This window comes from Crinia signifera, chromosome 3, assembly GCF_055691185.1.
Source record: "Crinia signifera chromosome 3, ASM5569118v1, whole genome shotgun sequence".
Lineage (NCBI taxonomy): Eukaryota > Metazoa > Chordata > Amphibia > Anura > Myobatrachidae > Crinia > Crinia signifera.
Window position 1 is genome coordinate 167,846,583 of NC_139219.1, and position 19,731 is coordinate 167,866,313.

Sequence of the window (19,731 nt, forward strand, 5' to 3'; positions counted from 1 at the left end):
TGCATGGCAGGACTCAGAAGGGAAGGAGTGATATTTGGATTTTGCCGCACAGATTCTGGTGGAATGAATGGTGGGTGCTATGTCGCATTAGCAAGACCCCCGAAGCACCAATACAGTGGAACCCCCCCACAAGTGACCCCATTTTGCAAACTTCACCCCTCAGGGAATTCATCTAGGGGTATAGTGTACATTTCAAACCCCCAGGGGTTTCACCAATTGTGGTACAACTGGGCTGTGAAAATGAAAAATTACATTTTTTTACTCAAAAATGCAGTTCTGGCTCAAAATTTTTCATTTTCACAAGGAATGAAGGAGACAAAGCACCCCAAAATCTGTGCCCCAATTTCTCCCGAGTACGGCAATGCCTCATATGTGACCAAAAAATGGCAGGACTCATAAGGGAAGGAGTGATATTTGGATTTTGCAGCACAGATTCTGGTGGAATGAATGGTGGGTGCTATGTCGCATTAGCAAGACCCCCGAAGCACCAATACAGTGGAACCCCCCCACAAGTGACCCCATTTTGCAAACTACACCCCTCAGGGAATTCATCTAGGGGTATAGTGTACATTTCAAACCCCCAGGGGTTTCACCAATTTTGGTACAACTGGGCTGTGAAAATGAAAAATTACATTTTTTTACACAAAAATGCAGTTCTGGCTCAAAATTTTTCATTTTCACAAGGAATGAAGGAGACAAAGCACCCCAAAATCTGTGCCCCAATTTCTCCAGAGTACTGCAATGCCTCATATGTGACCAAAAAATACCATTTGGGTGCATGGCAGGACTCAGAAGGGAAGGAGTGATATTTGGATTTTGCCGCACAGATTCTGGTGGAATGAATGGTGGGTGCTATGTCGCATTAGCAAGACCCCCGAAGCACCAATACAGTGGAACCCCCCCACAAGTGACCCCATTTTGCAAACTACACCCCTCAGGGAATTCATCTAGGGGTATAGTGTACATTTCAAATCCCCAGGGGTTTCACCAATTGTGGTACAACTGGGCTGTGAAAATGAAAAATTACATTTTTTTACACAAAAATGCAGTTCTGGCTCAAAATTTTTCATTTTAACAAGGAATGAAGGAGACAAAGCACACCAAAATCTGTGCCCCAATTTCTCTCGAGTACGGCAATGCCTCATATGTGACCAAAAAATACCATTTGGGTGCATGGCAGGACTCAGAAGGGAAGGAGTGATATTTGGATTTTGCCGCACAGATTCTGGTGGAATGAATGGTGGGTGCTATGTCGCATTAGCAAGACCCCCGAAGCACCAATACAGTGGAACCCCCCCACAAGTGACCCCATTTTGCAAACTACACCCCTCAGGGAATTCATCTAGGGGTATAGTGTACATTTCAAACCCCCAGGGGTTTCACCAATTGTGGTACAACTGGGCTGTGAAAATGAAAAATTACATTTTTTTACACAAAAATGCAGTTCTGGCTCAAAATTTTTCATTTTAACAAGGAATGAAGGAGACAAAGCACACCAAAATCTGTGCCCCAATTTCTCTCGAGTACGGCAATGCCTCATATGTGACCAAAAAATACCATTTGGGTGCATGGCAGGACTCAGAAGGGAAGGAGTGATATTTGGATTTTGCCGCACAGATTCTGGTGGAATGAATGGTGGGTGCTATGTCGCATTAGCAAGACCCCTGAAGCACCAATACAGTGGAAACCCCCCACAAGTGACCCCATTTTGCAAACTACACCCCTCAGGGAATTAATCTAGGGGTATAGTGTACATTTCAAACCCCCAGGGGTTTCACCAATTGTGGTACAACTGGGCTGTGAAAATGAAAAATTACATTTTTTTACTCAAAAATGCAGTTCTGGCTCAACATTTTTCATTTTCACAAGGAATGAAGGAGACAAAGCACCCCAAAATCTGTGCCCCAATTTCTCCCGAGTACGGCAATGCCTCATATGTGACCAAAAAATGGCAGGACTCATAAGGGAAGGAGTGATATTTGGATTTTGCAGCACAGATTCTGGTGGAATAAATGGTGGGTGCTATGTCGCATTAGCAAGACCCCCGAAGCACCAATACAGTGGAACCCCCCCACAAGTGACCCCATTTTGCAAACTACACCCCTCAGGGAATTCATCTAGGGGTATAGTGTACATTTCAAACCCCCAGGGGTTTCACCAATTGTGGTACAACTGGGCTGTGAAAATTAAAAATTACATTTTTTACACAAAAATGCAGTTCTGGCTCAAAATTTTTCATTTTCACAAGGAATGAAGGAGACAAAGCACCCCAAAATCTGTGCCCCAATTTCTCCCGAGTACGGCAATGCCTCATATGTGACCAAAAAATACCATTTGGGTGCATGGCAGGACTCAGAAGGGAAGGAGTGATATTTGGATTTTGCCGCACAGATTCTGGTGGAATGAATGGTGGGTGCTATGTCGCATTAGCAAGACCCCCGAAGCACCAATACAGTGGAACCCCCCCCACAAGTGACCCCATTTTGCAAACTACACCCCTCAGGGAATTCATCTAGGGGTATAGTGTACATTTCAAACCCCCAGGGGTTTCACCAATTGTGGTACAACTGGGCTGTGAAAATGAAAAATTACATTTTTTTACACAAAAATGCAGTTCTGGCTCAAAATTTTTCATTTTAACAAGGAATGAAGGAGACAAAGCACCCCAAAATCTGTGCCCCAATTTCTCCCGAGTACGGCAATGCCTCATATGTGACCAAAAAATACCATTTGGGTGCATGGCAGGACTCAGAAGGGAAGGAGTGATATTTGGATTTTGCCGCACAGATTCTGGTGGAATGAATGGTGGGTGCTATGTCGCATTAGCAAGACCCCCGAAGCACCAATACAGTGGAACCCCCCCACAAGTGACCCCATTTTGCAAACTACACCCCTCAGGGAATTCATCTAGGGGTATAGTGTACATTTCAAACCCCCAGGGGTTTCACCAATTGTGGTACAACTGGGCTGTGAAAATGAAAAATTTCATTTTTTTACACAAAAATGCAGTTCTGGCTCAAAATTTTTCATTTTCACAAGGAATGAAGGAGACAAAGCACCCCAAAATCTGTGCCCCAATTTCTCCCGAGTACGGCAATGCCTCATATGTGACCAAAAAATACCATTTGGGTGCATGGCAGGACTCAGAAGGGAAGGAGTGATATTTGGATTTTGCCGCACAGATTCTGGTGGAATGAATGGTGGGTGCTATGTCGCATTAGCAAGACCCCCGAAGCACCAATACAGTGGAACCCCCCACAAGTGACCCCATTTTGCAAACTACACCCCTCAGGGAATTCATCTAGGGGTATAGTGTACATTTCAAACCCCCAGGGGTTTCACCAATTGTGGTACAACTGGGCTGTGAAAATGAAAAATTACATTTTTTTACACAAAAATGCAGTTCTGGCTCAAAATTTTTCATTTTAACAAGGAATGAAGGAGACAAAGCACCCCAAAATCTGTGCCCCAATTTCTCCCGAGTACGGCAATGCCTCATATGTGACCAAAAAATACCATTTGGGTGCATGGCAGGACTCAGAAGGGAAGGAGTGATATTTGGATTTTGCCGCACAGATTCTGGTGGAATGAATGGTGGGTGCTATGTCGCATTAGCAAGACCCCCGAAGCACCAATACAGTGGAACCCCCCCACAAGTGACCCCATTTTGCAAACTACACCCCTCAGGGAATTCATCTAGGGGTATAGTGTACATTTCAAACCCCCAGGGGTTTCACCAATTGTGGTACAACTGGGCTGTGAAAATGAAAAATTACATTTTTTTACTCAAAAATGCAGTTCTGGCTCAAAATTTTTCATTTTCACAAGGAATGAAGGAGACAAAGCACCCCAAAATCTGTGCCCCAATTTCTCCCGAGTACGGCAATGCCTCATATGTGACCAAAAAATACCATTTGGGTGCATGGCAGGACTCAGAAGGGAAGGAGTGATATTTGGATTTTGCCGCACAGATTCTGGTGGAATGAATGGTGGGTGCTATGTCGCATTAGCAAGACCCCCGAAGCACCAATACAGTGGAACCCCCCCACAAGTGACCCCATTTTGTAAACTTCACCCCTCAGGGAATTCATCTAGGGGTATAGTGTACATTTCAAACCCCCAGGGGTTTCACCAATTGTGGTACAACTGGGCTGTGAAAATGAAAAATTACATTTTTTTACTCAAAAATGCAGTTCTGGCTCAAAATTTTTCATTTTCACAAGGAATGAAGGAGACAAAGCACCCCCCAATTTCTCCCGAGTACGGCAATGCCTCATATGTGACCAAAAAATGGCAGGACTCATAAGGGAAGGAGTGATATTTGGATTTTGCAGCACAGATTCTGGTGGAATGAATGGTGGGTGCTATGTCGCATTAGCAAGACCCCCGAAGCACCAATACAGTGGAACCCCCCCACAAGTGACCCCATTTTGCAAACTACACCCCTCAGGGAATTCATCTAGGGGTATAGTGTACATTTCAAACCCCCAGGGGTTTCACCAATTGTGGTACAACTGGGCTGTGAAAATGAAAAATTAAATTTTTTACACAAAAATGCAGTTCTGGCTCAAAATTTTTCATTTTCACAAGAAATGAAGGAGACAAAGCTCCCCAAAATCTGTGCCCCAATTTCTCCCGAGTACGGCAATGCCTCATATGTGACCAAAAAATACCATTTGGGTGCATGGCAGGACTCAGAAGGGAAGGAGTGATATTTGGATTTTGCCGCACAGATTCTAGTGGAATGAATGGTGGGTGCTATGTCGCATTAGCAAGACCCCCGAAGCACGGTGAAATGATGAAACTAATAATCCATAGATGTGTGGTATATTTTAAAGCACTCCTTCATACATAGGCCATGTACTTATTGTAATCAAGGATACAAATAGGTTTTGAGGTGTGGGTACTGGTACCTCGTACAGGGACGGAGGTGGTACTGTCTCCGTGAATTGTTGTCAGTATAAGGACATCCCTCTTGTCCTTATATTTGACCAACAACATATTTTCGGTGCATATTCCCCTGCTTTCACCCTTTCTCAGTAATTGGGCAACGTGCGTTTTTGGGAGGCCTCTTTGGTTCTTGCGCACAGTACCGCAAGCTGCTGTACCTCTTGAACCAAGGGCCTTAAACAGGGGGATGCTGGTGTAAAAGTTATCCACATAGAGGTGATAACCCTTATCCAGGAAGGGGTGCACTAAATCCCAGACAATCTTTCCACTAACACCTACGAGGAAGGGGGGGCATTCTGGCGGTTCAATTCTTGTGTCCTTCCCTTCATATACCCTAAACCTGTGGGTGTACCCTGAGGTACTTTCGCACAGCTTATACATTTTTATGCCATACCTTGCCCTCTTATTGGGAAGGTACTGGCGGAATTTAACCCTTCCTTTAAAATGTATAAGTGACTCGTCTACACAAATGAATTTTTGGGGGATGTACATCTCAGCAAATTTGGCACTGAAATGATCAATGACCTGCCTGACTTTAAATAGCCGGTCAAAGGTGGGATCATCTCTGGGTGGGCACTGTGCATTATCGTTGTAATGCAAAAATTTAAGGATCGTCTCAAAACGAGTCCGGGTCATGGCCATACGATGAAGTGGGGTGCTGTACAGAACATCTGTACTCCAATATTGCCTAATTTCTGGCTTTTTAACTATGCCCATATGTAACACCAGACCCCAAAACGTCATCATCTCTACTGCATCTACAGGGGTCCACCTAGCAAATGATGACGTGGGGTTTTGGGCAATAAACTGCTGGGCATATAAATTACTTTGGTCCACCATTAAATTTATAAAATCATCAGAGAAAAAGACTTTGAAAAAGTCAATTTCTTTGAGGCCTGTACTATCAAATTGGATTCCTGGGTTGGCCAAAAACTCAGGAACCTGGGGCTCAAAATTGTCTGGTGGTGGGGTCCATACGAGATCAATCATTGGGGGGGGGTCTCAGCTGCTCTACGGGGGCGTCTTTGAGGGGGTCCCTCATCACTAGAGGAGGAAGAGGAGCTTAAGACAAATGCCAATTCATCGCTTACTTCACTGGCTGTGTCAGTGTCAGAGGCAAGAATGGCATATGCCTCCTCCGCTGAAAACAGTCTTTGCGATGATTGGGACATTTTTATTATTTTTAAGTGTAGTGTATAGTGTAGGGGGGGGGGGGTACAAACTTTATTTCAACACGGGGGGTATGTAGTGTGTATGTAGTGCTTTAACACGTGTAAGTTAAAAGAAAAAAAAAAAAGCTCCTGCGCCAAAAATTGAGCACAGATGTTGGTCAGTAACGTCCGTCACTGATCAGCGCTCAGCGGGCACAGGACACCCACAAAAGCACCGTGGGTGTAAAAACTATTTAAAAAAAAAATCCCACAGCACTCTCCAAAAAAAATAAATAAAAAAAAACTGCTGATGAGGCAAAGGCAACAGAAATTTGATCAAAAAAAAAAATATTAGATCAACCCTGTGCCAAAAATGCTGATCAGTGATGTACGTCACTGATCAGCACTCAGCGGGCACAGGACACCCACAAAAGCACCGTGGGTGTAAAAACAATTTAACCCCACAGCACTCTCCAAAAAAAATAAATAAAAAAAAACTGCTGATGAGGCAAAGGCAACAGAAATTTGATCAACCCTGTGCCAAAAATGCAACACTGATTAGCAGTGAGGGGCAGCAGGCACACAACTGTGGGTGCAACCTGACAGGGTATATATATATATAAAAAAAAAAAAAACCTGCACCCCAAAAAAGGTGCTGATCGGTTAGTTTATACTAATCAGCACAAAAGGGGGGCAGCAGGGGGCAGCAGATACAAAATTATATCACACAATTTCTGACACAATGACGCTGCTGCAGCAGCAGCAGCAGCAGCAACACTCGCACCAGGAAGTCACAGGAGCTGGCAGCACGGATGCCACCAACGCTGATCAGGTCAGTATAGGGCACAGATGGGCACGGAGACCGCTCTGCACGCTGTTCCTGACCGGAATGGCGGCTGCAGAGCTGTCTCCGGTATTTTCTATGTGGTGTAATGGCTGTGATTGGTCCGTCGTTCCGACGGACCAATCACAGCCTTTTGGGGGCAGGTGGGGTGAGGTGGGGTGACACCAGTGTCACCCTTACACCCGGTGGTGATTGGTGCTGTACTTAACAGCACCAATCACCAACGATCCCTGTGTCACCGGCGAACGTTATTCGCCGGTACACAGAAAACGCTGTAATTGGCTGTTCACATTGAACAGCCAATCACAGCGATCGCCGATGGGCGGGGGCATCGCTGCCCTCCCTGGGCAATGAGGGAAGATGTCTGCTGTCAGGGACAGCAGACATCGTCCCTCTGTCACCGCGTCCCTAGACGCGGTGACACTTTGAAGTCATGACGTACATTTACGTCATGTGTCGGGAAGTACATCCCGACCATGACGTAAATGTACGTCAAATGTCGGGAAGGGGTTAATTGTTTCTTCTAATTGTGTATTATTGTTATATTTTGTTGCTATTTTTGTATTGATGTTTTTATTGCACTGTCTGACCTGATACAATGTTTCTGTAGGAACCATCCACTCTCACCGGCTTACATGGAATGATTAATCAGATAGCCCTGTTTCTGGCTGTTAACGGGGAATTATCCTGGACAGCACACAGCGCGCTTCCGGTTTCTGCACGGTGACGGTGGTGGGGGGAGGTTCACAGATCACCTGTATAAAGGTAAGCACTGCACATCTTTCTATATCTGAAGAAGGTAATAAACCGAAACGTCATTATACCTGTACTCTTTGAGTCAGTATTCATTGGAAATCGACACGAGTGACGCCCACCCACACTGCTATATATATATATATATATATATATATATAAAGTTTAGACTAAACCCACGAAACGTTCCCCATTTAAAACCCAATACAACTTTTGGTACTTGTTTCCTAGAACGGCGCCCAGATTTTCTACGTACGCAAACGTAGGGAAATCGCATCGCATCACATGGGCCGTTTTAGTGCCGTGCGATGTGATGCGATTTTTAAAATGTAATTTATTCACTGGTCTGTGTGCCCCAGGGGATCGCATTGCACCTCCCGCAAAATCGCATTCAATCGCATTCTATGTTATAGGGTGTGCGATGCCATTACATTAGCTATACAATGATATGATTGTATGACATTCAATGATGTTTTACGCACCCCTCCCACACTATCCACGCCACCCCGAAGCGTGGCGAGCGGAGGCGGAACGGGTCCTCCGACTTTTTCATACCCCCACTGGAGTGTCGGCGTGGAGTTGATGTTATATAGTGTTATATAGTGTGGCGAGCGCAGCGAGCCACCGAGCGGAAGTGCGGCGAGCGCAGAGATCCCCGCAAAGGGACGCGGATAACTTTACATGTATTCCGTGTCCCCTCGTGGGGCTCGCTGCGCTCACCGCGCTTCGGGCTCAGTGGCTCTCTGCGCTCGCCACACTATATAAGATCAACTCCACGCAGTTGTGGATAGTGGGGGTATGAAAAAGGCATAGGACGCGTACCGCCGCCGCTCGCCACGCTTTGGGGTGGCGTGGATAGTGGGGGGGGGGGTGCGTAAAACATAATTTTGTGACATACAATAATATTATTGTATACCTAATATTACATGAAAAAATCGCATCGCACGGCACTACAATGACCCATGCGATGCGATGCAAATTCCCTACGCAGAATACCCCACTAAGCAAGTAGCTTAGTGGGTGCTGTTCTAGGAGACAAGTACCCAACTTTTATTGTGTATACCGTCTCCTGAGTGCCATTATTTTCCCTTTGGGGATTGGACTATTATATACTATTATATATGTGACATGTGATAAGATCAAGCCAGTTAACGGGCTCCTGGCTGCGGTCATATCACATACAGTATTTAGAAGTACCGAATTGATCAGTGACAGTGGCGGTTTTTACCTATGTGAAGTGAAGCCAGATGCAGCAGTCTGTGAGACTGCTCTGGATTCATTGTGACTGGCAGTGCTATTGGAAGTCCGACCTGCCACTCACTCAAGGCAGTCCCTTTGGGAGGTGTTCCCTCCTTCCTGGATGCCTCCCTGTGCGCAAATGCAGGGAAGTCCCCAAAACGGGTTCTGGGCATGCGCAGTACTGCGGACAATACTGCGCATGTGCCGGACCTGGGAACCTCATTAAGCCGTCAGGGGCTGCTGCAAAGGCAGCCCACGGAGGCCTGGGCCAGTGCATGCGCAGCAGTGACGTGCGGTGAGGTTAGTGACAGGTGAGGCAGGTGCTTTCGCAAAATGGGAACAGGAAAGGTGCGCACCGACATTTTAAGGGTGTCGCTTCATGGGGAAGAGACATGGCCACATAATTGTACCAATAACACTGTAATGCCCCTTACACATTATGCCGCACACTGTAATGGCCATATCACATTATGCCACAAACTGTAATGCCCATATCATATTATGGCACACACCGTAATGCCCATATCCCATTATGATTTACCATTTTTAGGCTTGAATGTGGCTGGGTCTGTCCCTCCAGATGTGTGGTTTCCTGTCATCAGCACTCCTCACAAAATGATGTGTAGAATCAGAAGCTGGCCAAGGTTAGGTAGTCAGCCAGGGACAGCCGTGTGGCGGCTGAGATGCTGTAATGCCGCGTCAGATATCTTACCTGCCTGCAACAGCCATGACAGTGGCTGCAGGTGTGCTGAGCCCCATCACCATGGCTGCCAGTGCTTTTAAATAATGGGAGAAGCCAGATCTCGGTCATAGCCCCTTAAGCAGGGACCAACAGAGGGAGGGGAAGAACGGGCACTGCAGGGTTCCCCAGAGGGGAGGGAGGGGAAGGATGGCAGCTGCAGGGTTCCCCAGTGGGGATAGAGCGGAAGGACAGCCGCTGCAGGGTTCCCCAGTGGGGAGGGAGGGGGAGGACGGCCGCTGCAGGTTTCCCAGCTGCCGCTGTCTGTCATATAGCTTGACAGAAGCAGCGGCGGCTGCCATCGCACAAGCAAGATCAAGCGGGAGAGGGAGGGGAATAGCGGCGCTGCAGGGTTCCCCATCGCTGTCACATAGACAGGAGAAGCAGCCGCCATCGCCCGTAAAACATTAAGCAGGGATAAACAGGGAGGGAGTGAGGGCAAGGTGGGTGCCGCAGGGTTCCGCCAGCACCACATGTGACCAAGGCCGGACTGGGAACAGAAATCGGCCCTGGCATTTTGAGCACACAGGCCCACCATGGAAAGGAAGCGTGGCATCACAAAAAGGAGGCATTACACATTATGGAACACACCGTTATGCCTGCACACTGTATTACACATTAAATATTGTAACACACAAGTAATCCCCATATTATGCCCCTATTAATGTCCCTTACACATAATTCCCCCAAGTAGTGCACCTTAAACATTGCCCACATAACAGCCCCATCCAGTATTATTAATATTAACATCCCACTGTCTAATTAAAATGTCAGTGTGAGAGGGAGGTGCAGGGTGGGGTAGAATGCAGGGTTATAAGATGGGGTGCAGTTTGAGAGGAGGGATGGAGAGTGGGAGAGGACGTAGGGTAAGAGGGTATGCAGGGTGGGTGAGGACACAGTGGGAGAAGGTGGGTGCAGGGTGGGAAAGAATGCATGGTGGAGGAAATGCAGTGTGAGATGGATGGAGGTGCAGGGTGGGGTAGAATGCAGGGTTAGAAGATGGGGCGCAGTTTGAGAGGAGGGGTGGAGAGGACATAGAGTAAGAGGGTATGCAGTGTGGGAGAGGACACAGTGGGAGAAGGTGGGTGCAGGGTGGGAAAGAATGCATGGTGGAGGAAATGCAGTGTGAGATGGACGGAGGTGCAGGGTGGGGTAGAATGCAGGGTTAGAAGATGGGGTGCAGTTTGAGAGGAGGGGTGGAGGGTGGGAGAGGACATAGGGTAAGAGAGTATGCAGGGTGGGTGAGGACACAGTGGGAGAAGGTGGGTGCAGGGTGTGAAAGAATGCATGGTGGAGGGAGATGCAGGGTGGGGTATAATGCAGTGTTAGAAGGTGGGTGCAGGGTGAGAGGAGGGGTACAGGGTGCTAGAGGATGCAGTGTGAGAGGGAATGCAGGGGGGACAGGACACATTCTCTAATTTAATGTTAAATCCTACCAGTCTTGTATAGCTCCAGCAGCAGGTATTGCAAACAGGCAGACACCATGTGGGCGCCCAGCAGTGACAAGCACAAAAGCCGGGCGCACATCAGGCGACCCGGCTGCGGCTGGGTCCTGGCTGCAGCTGTGTAAAGCAGATAACTGCCTCCGGCGTAGCGCTGGGACACGGCCCAGCACAGCGCTGAGACACGGCCGCGGCTATAGCCTCCAGCACAGCGCTGGGACGCGGCCGCGGCTATAGCCTGCAGCACAGCGCTGGGACATGGCCGCGGCTATAGCCTCCAGGCTCCAGCACAGCGCTGGGACACGGCCACGGTTATAGCCTCCAGGACACTGAGACCGGACACTGGCGCAGCACTGGGACCCGGGAATTAGTCTGACTGTTAGTGACTTTTAAGTCAGCTCACAGTCAACGCCTGATGTGGCTACGGGGACGTGTGGGATGTGGACATAGGGGTGAGGGAGTTGTGCCCGGTGCCCAGCCTGCAAAATCGGCCCACATGGCCAGTCCGGCCCCGCATGTGACGCCCAAGCACTACAGAGTAGACTCAGTGACAGCGGATATAAGCTGTCAATGTGTGACAGCCTGGTCCGCTGTCCTATCACATCAGCCTCAGTGACTTCCCTGTCACTGAGGCAGATGTGTAGATGCCGCTTCCCCATTGATTTGCAATGGGCTTTGCAGTCACTTTTTCTCCCCGTGGCTTAGCCCTGCCCCCGCTGCTGACAGTTTTCAATTGTCAGCGGGAGGCACAGCTCCTGCTGCCTTACAGCCTCACCACACAGTGTCTCACCTCATAATTTATTGCAAAAAAAACCAAAAAAAATATTTATTACAAAGTATATGTGTTATAAATATCTTTGTATGTTTTTTTCAATCAATTATTACAGGTTAGGCACTGCCTCCCCTGCCTCCCCTGACTGCACGTCCCTGATGCGCAGTATGTATGAAGTTGCTGCGCATGCACTGGCCCCACACAGGGGACTGTTGGCCGGGACCAGCAGGAGCGGGGAGCGCTACGGCGGCTGCGGCAGTGGTGGGGGGAGGGGCATTGCGGCAGCCCTCCTCCTGTAAAGGGGTAAGAGCCACCACTGATTTATTTAGCAATGCACAAAATCTGACTTGAGTGAGTGATTTCAATTTTCTGATGACTGTTATCAAAAGGGAGCATGGCCTAAGCAAGAGTGACATCTATAGGAACCCAGGCAATAAGGGCCACTGTAACTGCTGCTATCCCTATCACCTCCATACTCATACTAGTTGCAACACATTACTTCACATTTTTGTTATTGTAAATTATGTTACTGTATACAGTATGTTCTAGATGAGATGTTGCCCATAGAAAACAATCAGATTCTATGCATATGATCTCCTAGAAGGTGCTAAATAAATAAGTCGAATTCTGATCCCATCTTCAAAAGAACACCCTCTTTGTAAATTGTATGCTTTGGCTAAGACATTTATTTGTCCTCTGCATTGCATTGCACACATTTATTAATAAGTGATGAAAGTTAAGTCTGTAATACATAAGTTACATTATTTATTTCTGTACCTTTACATTCAATATCCCACGTGACCTCTATATAACTGTTATCTCCCATGATATCCCCAGTGAGTGCTGCCCGTTAGGTGAGGATTGAGGAAGAGGGAAAGGAGGAGCCGCTGTCTGTGCACATGTCAGTCTGCACCCCCCCTGCTGCTGCTGCTCCAGCTGATAAATTAAACACATTGCAGCCTGCACTATACACCGCTCCCCCCGGCAGGCGCGGGCGGGAGGGCACATTGACATCACCCCAGTCGCCGGAGAAGTTACTGAACAACTTGTCTGAGGACAGTCATGCCCATGTGAATAAGCAGAGGCGCCCAGGCTGCTCAGCCACCACACCAGCACCGCTGCTGCCAGGCCATGGAGGGGCTGTTTGACTATGTGGGGCACTTTGGGAGGTAAGCTATTTTTACATTGCTCTGTAAAACGGTGGATTTGCGCTGGGGTCTGGGAGATTAGGGGACGGTATGTGTACTTGGGAAGTTTTTAGTTGACGCGCCGGTGTAATTATACTTGGTGGAGTGCAGCCTGTGGGAAGAGAAGAGAAGGCATTACTGTGCGAGAAGAGAGGGCTATTGTTAGTCGGGGAGTGGACTAAGGGACAGCCGTAGTGTATGGGCAGTGTGAGAAATAACCTGAGAAGCAGCTTTCTTGGAGGCTGTCACAGTAATCCAGGCTCACTGTGTACATTGTTAGCCAAACATATTACAGAGGTCCTGAACTCCAGTTTCTGATCATTACCAAGTTCCAAAAGCTGGGTATATATTATGTAGCCCTATCTCTTCCAGCATTACCTCTATGTCATGCGCTTGCCTTGGAGCCCTCTGATGTTTCTGGCAGGTTACAGAACTTTAGTCCTAGTTGGCAACAGTTTAAAATAATTTTCATAGAAACTGTTTTTGAGCAGGTGCATGTAAGCGTGTTAAGGGCCCCATACATCAGCAATTAATTGTGACAATTTTCAGATATGGAGATGATTGCCACCATTAATTTTAGATGTGTGGGCTCCCCCTTTTGGCAATCCCAATCAAAATCGCCAATTGATTGCTTAATCAGGTTTTTAAACATGTTTAATAATCTGGTATTATCTGCAGATCTTTTTTATATGTGTGGGCATTCCCAATTCGTCGTCTTCATGTATTTACATTATGAACAGCTGAAATGACAATCGATTGGGGCAATTTCCAGATATGAAGATGCAATCTTTAGATGGAAAAATCTGCCGATCACTGAAATAAATCTGTAATGTGTGGGCAAAGTCAGATAGATTGTAAAGTCCATTTATCTGGCCAAAAAATCCCTGTATCTGGAAATCCATAAATTGTGATTGCTGATGTATGGGGCCCATTACACAGTATAAGCACTGCTTGCTTAACATGTTATTTGAACCTATGAATTAGGGCTGTATCTAGGAGAGTGAGCACCCCTAGGAAAGTAATGGGCCCCATACGTCAGCAATCACAATTTATGGATTTCCAGATACAGGGATTTTTTGGCCAGATATATGGATTTTACAATCTATCTGACTTTGCCCACACATTACAGATTTATTTCAGTGATCGGCAGATTTTTCCATCTAAAGATTGCATCTTCATATCTGGAAATTGCCCAATCGATTGTCATTTCAGCTGTTTATAATGTAAATAGATGAAGAAGACAAATTGGGAATGCCCACACATATAAAAAAGATCTGCAGATAATACCAGATTATTAAACATCGATTGGCGATTTTGATTGGGATTGCCAAAAGGGGGAGCCCACACATCTAAAATTAATTGTGGCAATCCTCTCCATATCTGAAAATTGTCACAATTAATTGCTGATGTATGGGGCCCTTAAGTGTGTGACACCAAGCAGCATTCCTGAGCATGTGGCATGTATTTTCTGGTAGTGCCAATGCCAGTGTCTGCATCTTCTAACACAGATTTACTGGCGTCAGCGATGCCTCCTGAGGTCATCTAAGTACATGGAGGGTAATTTGGGTGGATGATGTTCTCACAAGTGATCAGTTGGGTGCTGCATCTTTGGATTCAGCTTCAGATCACAGAAGCTAGCAGGAGGCGTTTATCCACACAAGACCCCTCCTGTGGGGTATGCTATGAGTTTTCAACAGTCGGGTATCCGACAGTTATTTCTCTGACATCGGAATCCTGACTGACAGGAGCCCAACAGGGGAGTGAGCACATTCAAGCTCCTTTCAGGCAGGCTGTACTCGCCATGCTGCGGGCTCGGTGGCTTGCTGCGTTCGCCACCTATTCTATTCCCCCTCTATGGGGTCGCGGACCCCCACGAGGAGAAATTACCCATGTAAGTCGGGATTCTGACTGTTGGGCTCCTGGCAGTCGGGATTCCGATGTCAGAGAAACAACCGAAGGAATCCCAACTGTCGGTGAGTCATCTGGCACACCCTGAGGCATTAGGATCATTAAGCAGTTTCTATTAACTAGGCTGTTAGCCTTTTTGTTCACATGTCGCACTTTCCTACATCTTTTCCCTAACATTATTATTATTTACAGTTTCTTAAATAGCGCAGCATATTCCTTTTGCGCTTTACACATCCTGTGCATACACCTACTTGGCATACTTAAACTTGTGCATGTACCTAAAGAACAGGTCTATTGCACCAGTCACAGTTACTGCAATGTATGTGCTTAGCAGATACAGATGGAGCCGGGCTTGTCTTTGCAGGGGATGGCGGCAGAATCTCCAGCCGCCACCAGCCGCCATCCGTATCTGCGAAAGGGGCCGCACGCGCACGAGATGTGCGCGCGTCCCCTTCCGACAGCGCTTCCCCCGGGTCCCCGCTGCCTCCCCGCACCCCCCTAACCATGTCCGTCTCCCTGAAGCGGAGACGGACAGGGATCCCGCCGCCCGGAAACTGAGACGCGCGTGCGCTTGAGACACACGCTCCTAAGTCAGATGGAGCGCCGGGCTGCTGGCGGATCGCCAGCGGGGACAGTCTGGCAATTCGCCAGCAAGAGGGAGCCCGGCTCCATCTGTACATATATCAACATATAGTAGGTCTACTGGGTACATTTAACTATCCACCCCTCCACCTAGCAGAGTCAGCACCAGTAGTGATACCGTTAGGATGGGGCAGTTGCCGAGTAAGTCTCTGGCTACTCCTAGCTTGCGATGACTGGTGATGACAGTGGAAAAATCATTTGATTGTGAGCGTCTAACAAAGCCTGTTGGTAATTTTTTTTCAGTTGTGAATTTTTCACTAGTCCTACACATTCATTTGCGCAGCGTACACAGTCATTTGCGAGGTGGAATTTCACAATAGCAGGGCTGCGTCTGTCTGTATGCTGGCCATTGCACATTTGCTCAGCAGCAATCAGGTCTGAATGACCTCCAATATGTGAGAGGTCTTACAAACAGGGTCTTGCTCTTCCCCATGCAGAACACTCTCAATAATATTAGGTAGACTGATATAATGAGAATGGTGGCAGGGCAACTATGTGACACAGTGCAGGAACCCCATTCCCAATGACAGGAAAACAAAGTACTTTACCAGTCAGATGTAGATAAGTGGCAAAAGTATTAGAAAATATGGCCGCTGCCAGCGGCTCCCAGCATTGTGTAGTGGCGAACACGCAGTAAATATGGCACAAGTATCAGAAGTGGAGCGCAACAGCACGTCTCCTCCACCTCCAGTTTGCATCGCCAACTAGGGATGGCATCCCCAAAAGAAAAATGCCCCCCCCCACATTTACTTACGTGGGGGTGCGGGGAAGCGCATCTGGTGACTGCGTTGCAGCGCAACTGCCAGGAGGAGGCAGTCAGCAGGTGTTATAGCGGGCGCCTGAGCTTCTCGTGTACCTGCCGGGATCGGTCATCAGGTGATGGAGGGTTCTGGCGAGACAGGTGAGGCCTGCGCAGCATGACCTATGACCAAATCATGCCGCACGCCGGGGTCGGGAACAGCCAGGCAGAATCTGAGTGGGTACTCAGACGCTGCCCGGCATTAGTCTGCGCATGCACAGTCTAATCCCAAAAAGGTCTGGGATTTCAATATCGGGATTGGAGCATCCCACCATTCCTGATCCCGGGATTGGCCACCCTATCGCCAACGGTATTTTCTCTGCACACCCAGCACGGGTGTGACTCCAGTCACAGCCTTACATAGGGAGGTTATATTAATAAAGCAAAGGTTGTTGTTGTTGTTATTATTATTATTATTATTATTATTATTATTATTATTATTAGAGATGTGCGGGTTCCTGGCTCCTGATTGGCCGCTAGGCGGCTTCTGATTGGCCAGAATTCAGTCTTAGTGCAGACGCCGAGGAGGAAGGATCTCTGCGGCTCTGACAGTCGGGGAGCTTTGCTGGAGTCGCCGGCAGCGGGAATAAGAAGCCAGAAGATGGAAGAAGATGCAAGAAGCCCTGGACAACGTCGGACCAAGCCAGAAGAACTTCCATGGAGGACCTGGCTGAGTTGGATTTCCTTCCACAGGTCCACCATGGATTTCTTCGGACCCGGACCTGACGCCGACAGGAAGATCGACATGATGAAGAATGATGACATGATCCGGAACCAGGACAAGGCACCGGATCAAGACTCTGGGACCTACCTACGGGATCAAGATAGGTAAGTATCAGTGTGTGTGTAATGTATGTATTAAACTTTTATTTTTAAGGTGTCAGTGTGTATTTATTTAACTATTTTTTTTTTACTGTGGAACTACAAGTGCCAGCGGGCCCTTTAATGCCCCGTAGGCTGGGGCCTGTGGTTCTCCAAGTCCCAGCTTGCAGGGGAGGCTTGCTGGGACTCATAGTTCCACAGTTTAAAACAATAGTTTATTAATCTTTTTTTTACACCAAGATCAGCCCGGTGGACACCGCACAGGGCCACCGGGGACAGCACCAGGCTTCAGCCTGGTCAGGTAAGTCCTGGAGGGGGGGGACCCCTTTATTGGGGGGGATCCCCACTCCCCCAGGGCCCCTGGCCAGGCTGACCGGTCAGGGGTTAATGCTTTGGCCGGGGGCACTTGTATAAAAAGTCTCCCCCCGGCTGTGGCATTACCCTGCTGGCTGGTTTGGCCTGGGGCTGGTTCTTAAAATACGGGGGACCCCTAGTCATTTTGTCCCCCGTATTTTGGGAACCAGTCCCGGACCTGGAGCCTGGGGCTGGTTGTTAAAAATCGGGGAACCCCTATTTGTCCGGTTCCCTGATTTTTAATTACCGGCCCCGGCTGTATTTCATGCCCTACCATCCACTAGGGCATGGTGGAAGAATAAAATAGTGTGCAGAGCGTAGCAAGACACCGTGCCCGACGCATTGCGAGTGATGTGAGGGTTTGTGATGCACTTTAAACTGTGTCCATGTCGACTGTGTTTACTGTCAGGTAAAAAAAAAAACAGTGAAAAACCCGATGTCGACCTAGACATTGTCGAACTAATGACCTTTTTGAGATATAACCATATCGACCTTTTCACATGTGGACCTAATGGTGTAGCCCATCATGCTGTAGACCAAATGATCCCAACCCATGTAATACACATGCTGTATGGCTGATTTGTAATTGAAATTCATGCTGAACATTTATACAAATATAATATATATTTATGCAGCATAATATGTGTGTGCTATTTGTGGGTTCTAAAATGAAAAATAAGTTCATTATCAATAAATTATAAAATAATCTGCATTTATTGCAAAAAATAACATGCATCAATTATGCACACTGTGCAGTTAAACCTCATACACAGTAGATGACATACGGCACTGCCGATAGCATTAACCATATCAGTGGGGCCCATGCATACACAATTAAGGCCTTATTCTGATCTGAGCTCAGTACAAATTTGTTTGGAAAATGGCCAAAACCATGTGCACTAAAGATGTAACATGTGCAGAGAGTTAGATTTGGTTTTTGTTTTTGGGCCCCTAAATACCCACATTTTGTTATAGGAGAAATGAGATTAATGTAGCTATTATATTTTGATTTTCTTACCAATGCTTCCCCGTTTTACTTCTGTACCCCATATAAAACTGTTTCTCTAATAAAAAATTTATTGATGGAGAGTTAGATTTGGGTGAGTTATTTTGTTTCTGTGCAGTGTAAATATTGGCTGCATTATTTTTACACTGCATTTTAGAATTCAGTTTCAGCACACCCCACCCAAATCTAACTCTCTTTGCACAGGTTGCATCTGCTCCAACTGCAGTGCACATGGTTTTGCCCATTTTCCGAACAAATTTGTACAGAGCTCAGATCAGAATAAGGCCATTAGTGATATCATTTAGTGATGTCACCGTCATGTATTTTATGGGGCTTTAGCCTACTCTACCAGAATCTCTGGGACACTCCCAGGGAGATCTCTCTGAAAGTGAAGACCACCCTACTCCTTCCTCAGAGAAGTGGGAATTTCGGGGTCTTGATGATGCAATTTGTGATGAATCACGCCATTAAAATCTCTGCTCCTTCCTGCACAATGCAGCGGAACGGATCCCCCTGCAGAGAATGGGCATGCAATGGCATAATTCAATGACAACTCCCACACTCCTTTCTGGTCTTACCCCTCCAGCAAGTCCCAGGAACCCAAAGAAAATTTCCTTTTTCATTTACGTTTTATTTTAAATGTGTGATTTTTGAAACCTAACTTTAAACGAAATCTTCAGCTCTTATTTATGAAACTGAGTTAATATCAGTTTAATGGGAATTACAGGATAATGGTGGAAATGTTACTAATCCTAAAATGCCCATACACGCCCCGATACAGGAGTGCGTTCCGTGCTTTACAAGCACGGATCACATTGCATTGCATTGCCTGTGCATACGTTGTGCATGCAATGCGATGAAATGTGATGAAAACAAAGTACAAAAGTATGTGCAAGCACATACTTTTTGTACTGTGCGATTAGGTGCCGTGGGAGCGCGCACCTCAAAGCACAGAACGCACAGCCCGCATCGCAGCATGTATGGGCTGCATTAGGGTTTGAAATCCTGGTGTTTTACTGGTGGGATTGTTTAGCACAGACTTACTAACCTTATGCTTACCACAGATAAATGACACTTTACAATGAAATAGAACATTTCCAAACTGACTATCAGTTTGTTTATT

The 19,731-nt window shown here is 47.1% G+C and overlaps 1 protein-coding gene across 1 annotated transcript in view; it reads left to right on the plus strand.

The window, feature by feature from the left end:
* The first annotated feature begins 12,751 nt into the window (after positions 1–12,751).
* Positions 12,752–19,731, plus strand: part of SLC22A16 (solute carrier family 22 member 16) — a 47,015-nt gene continuing 40,035 nt past the window's right edge. The window contains exon 1 of the mRNA XM_083176903.1: positions 12,752–13,059. Within this exon, the coding sequence (XP_083033029.1) occupies positions 13,022–13,059 (38 nt within the window). The 5' untranslated portion in view covers positions 12,752–13,021. The remainder of the gene's footprint in view (positions 13,060–19,731) is intronic.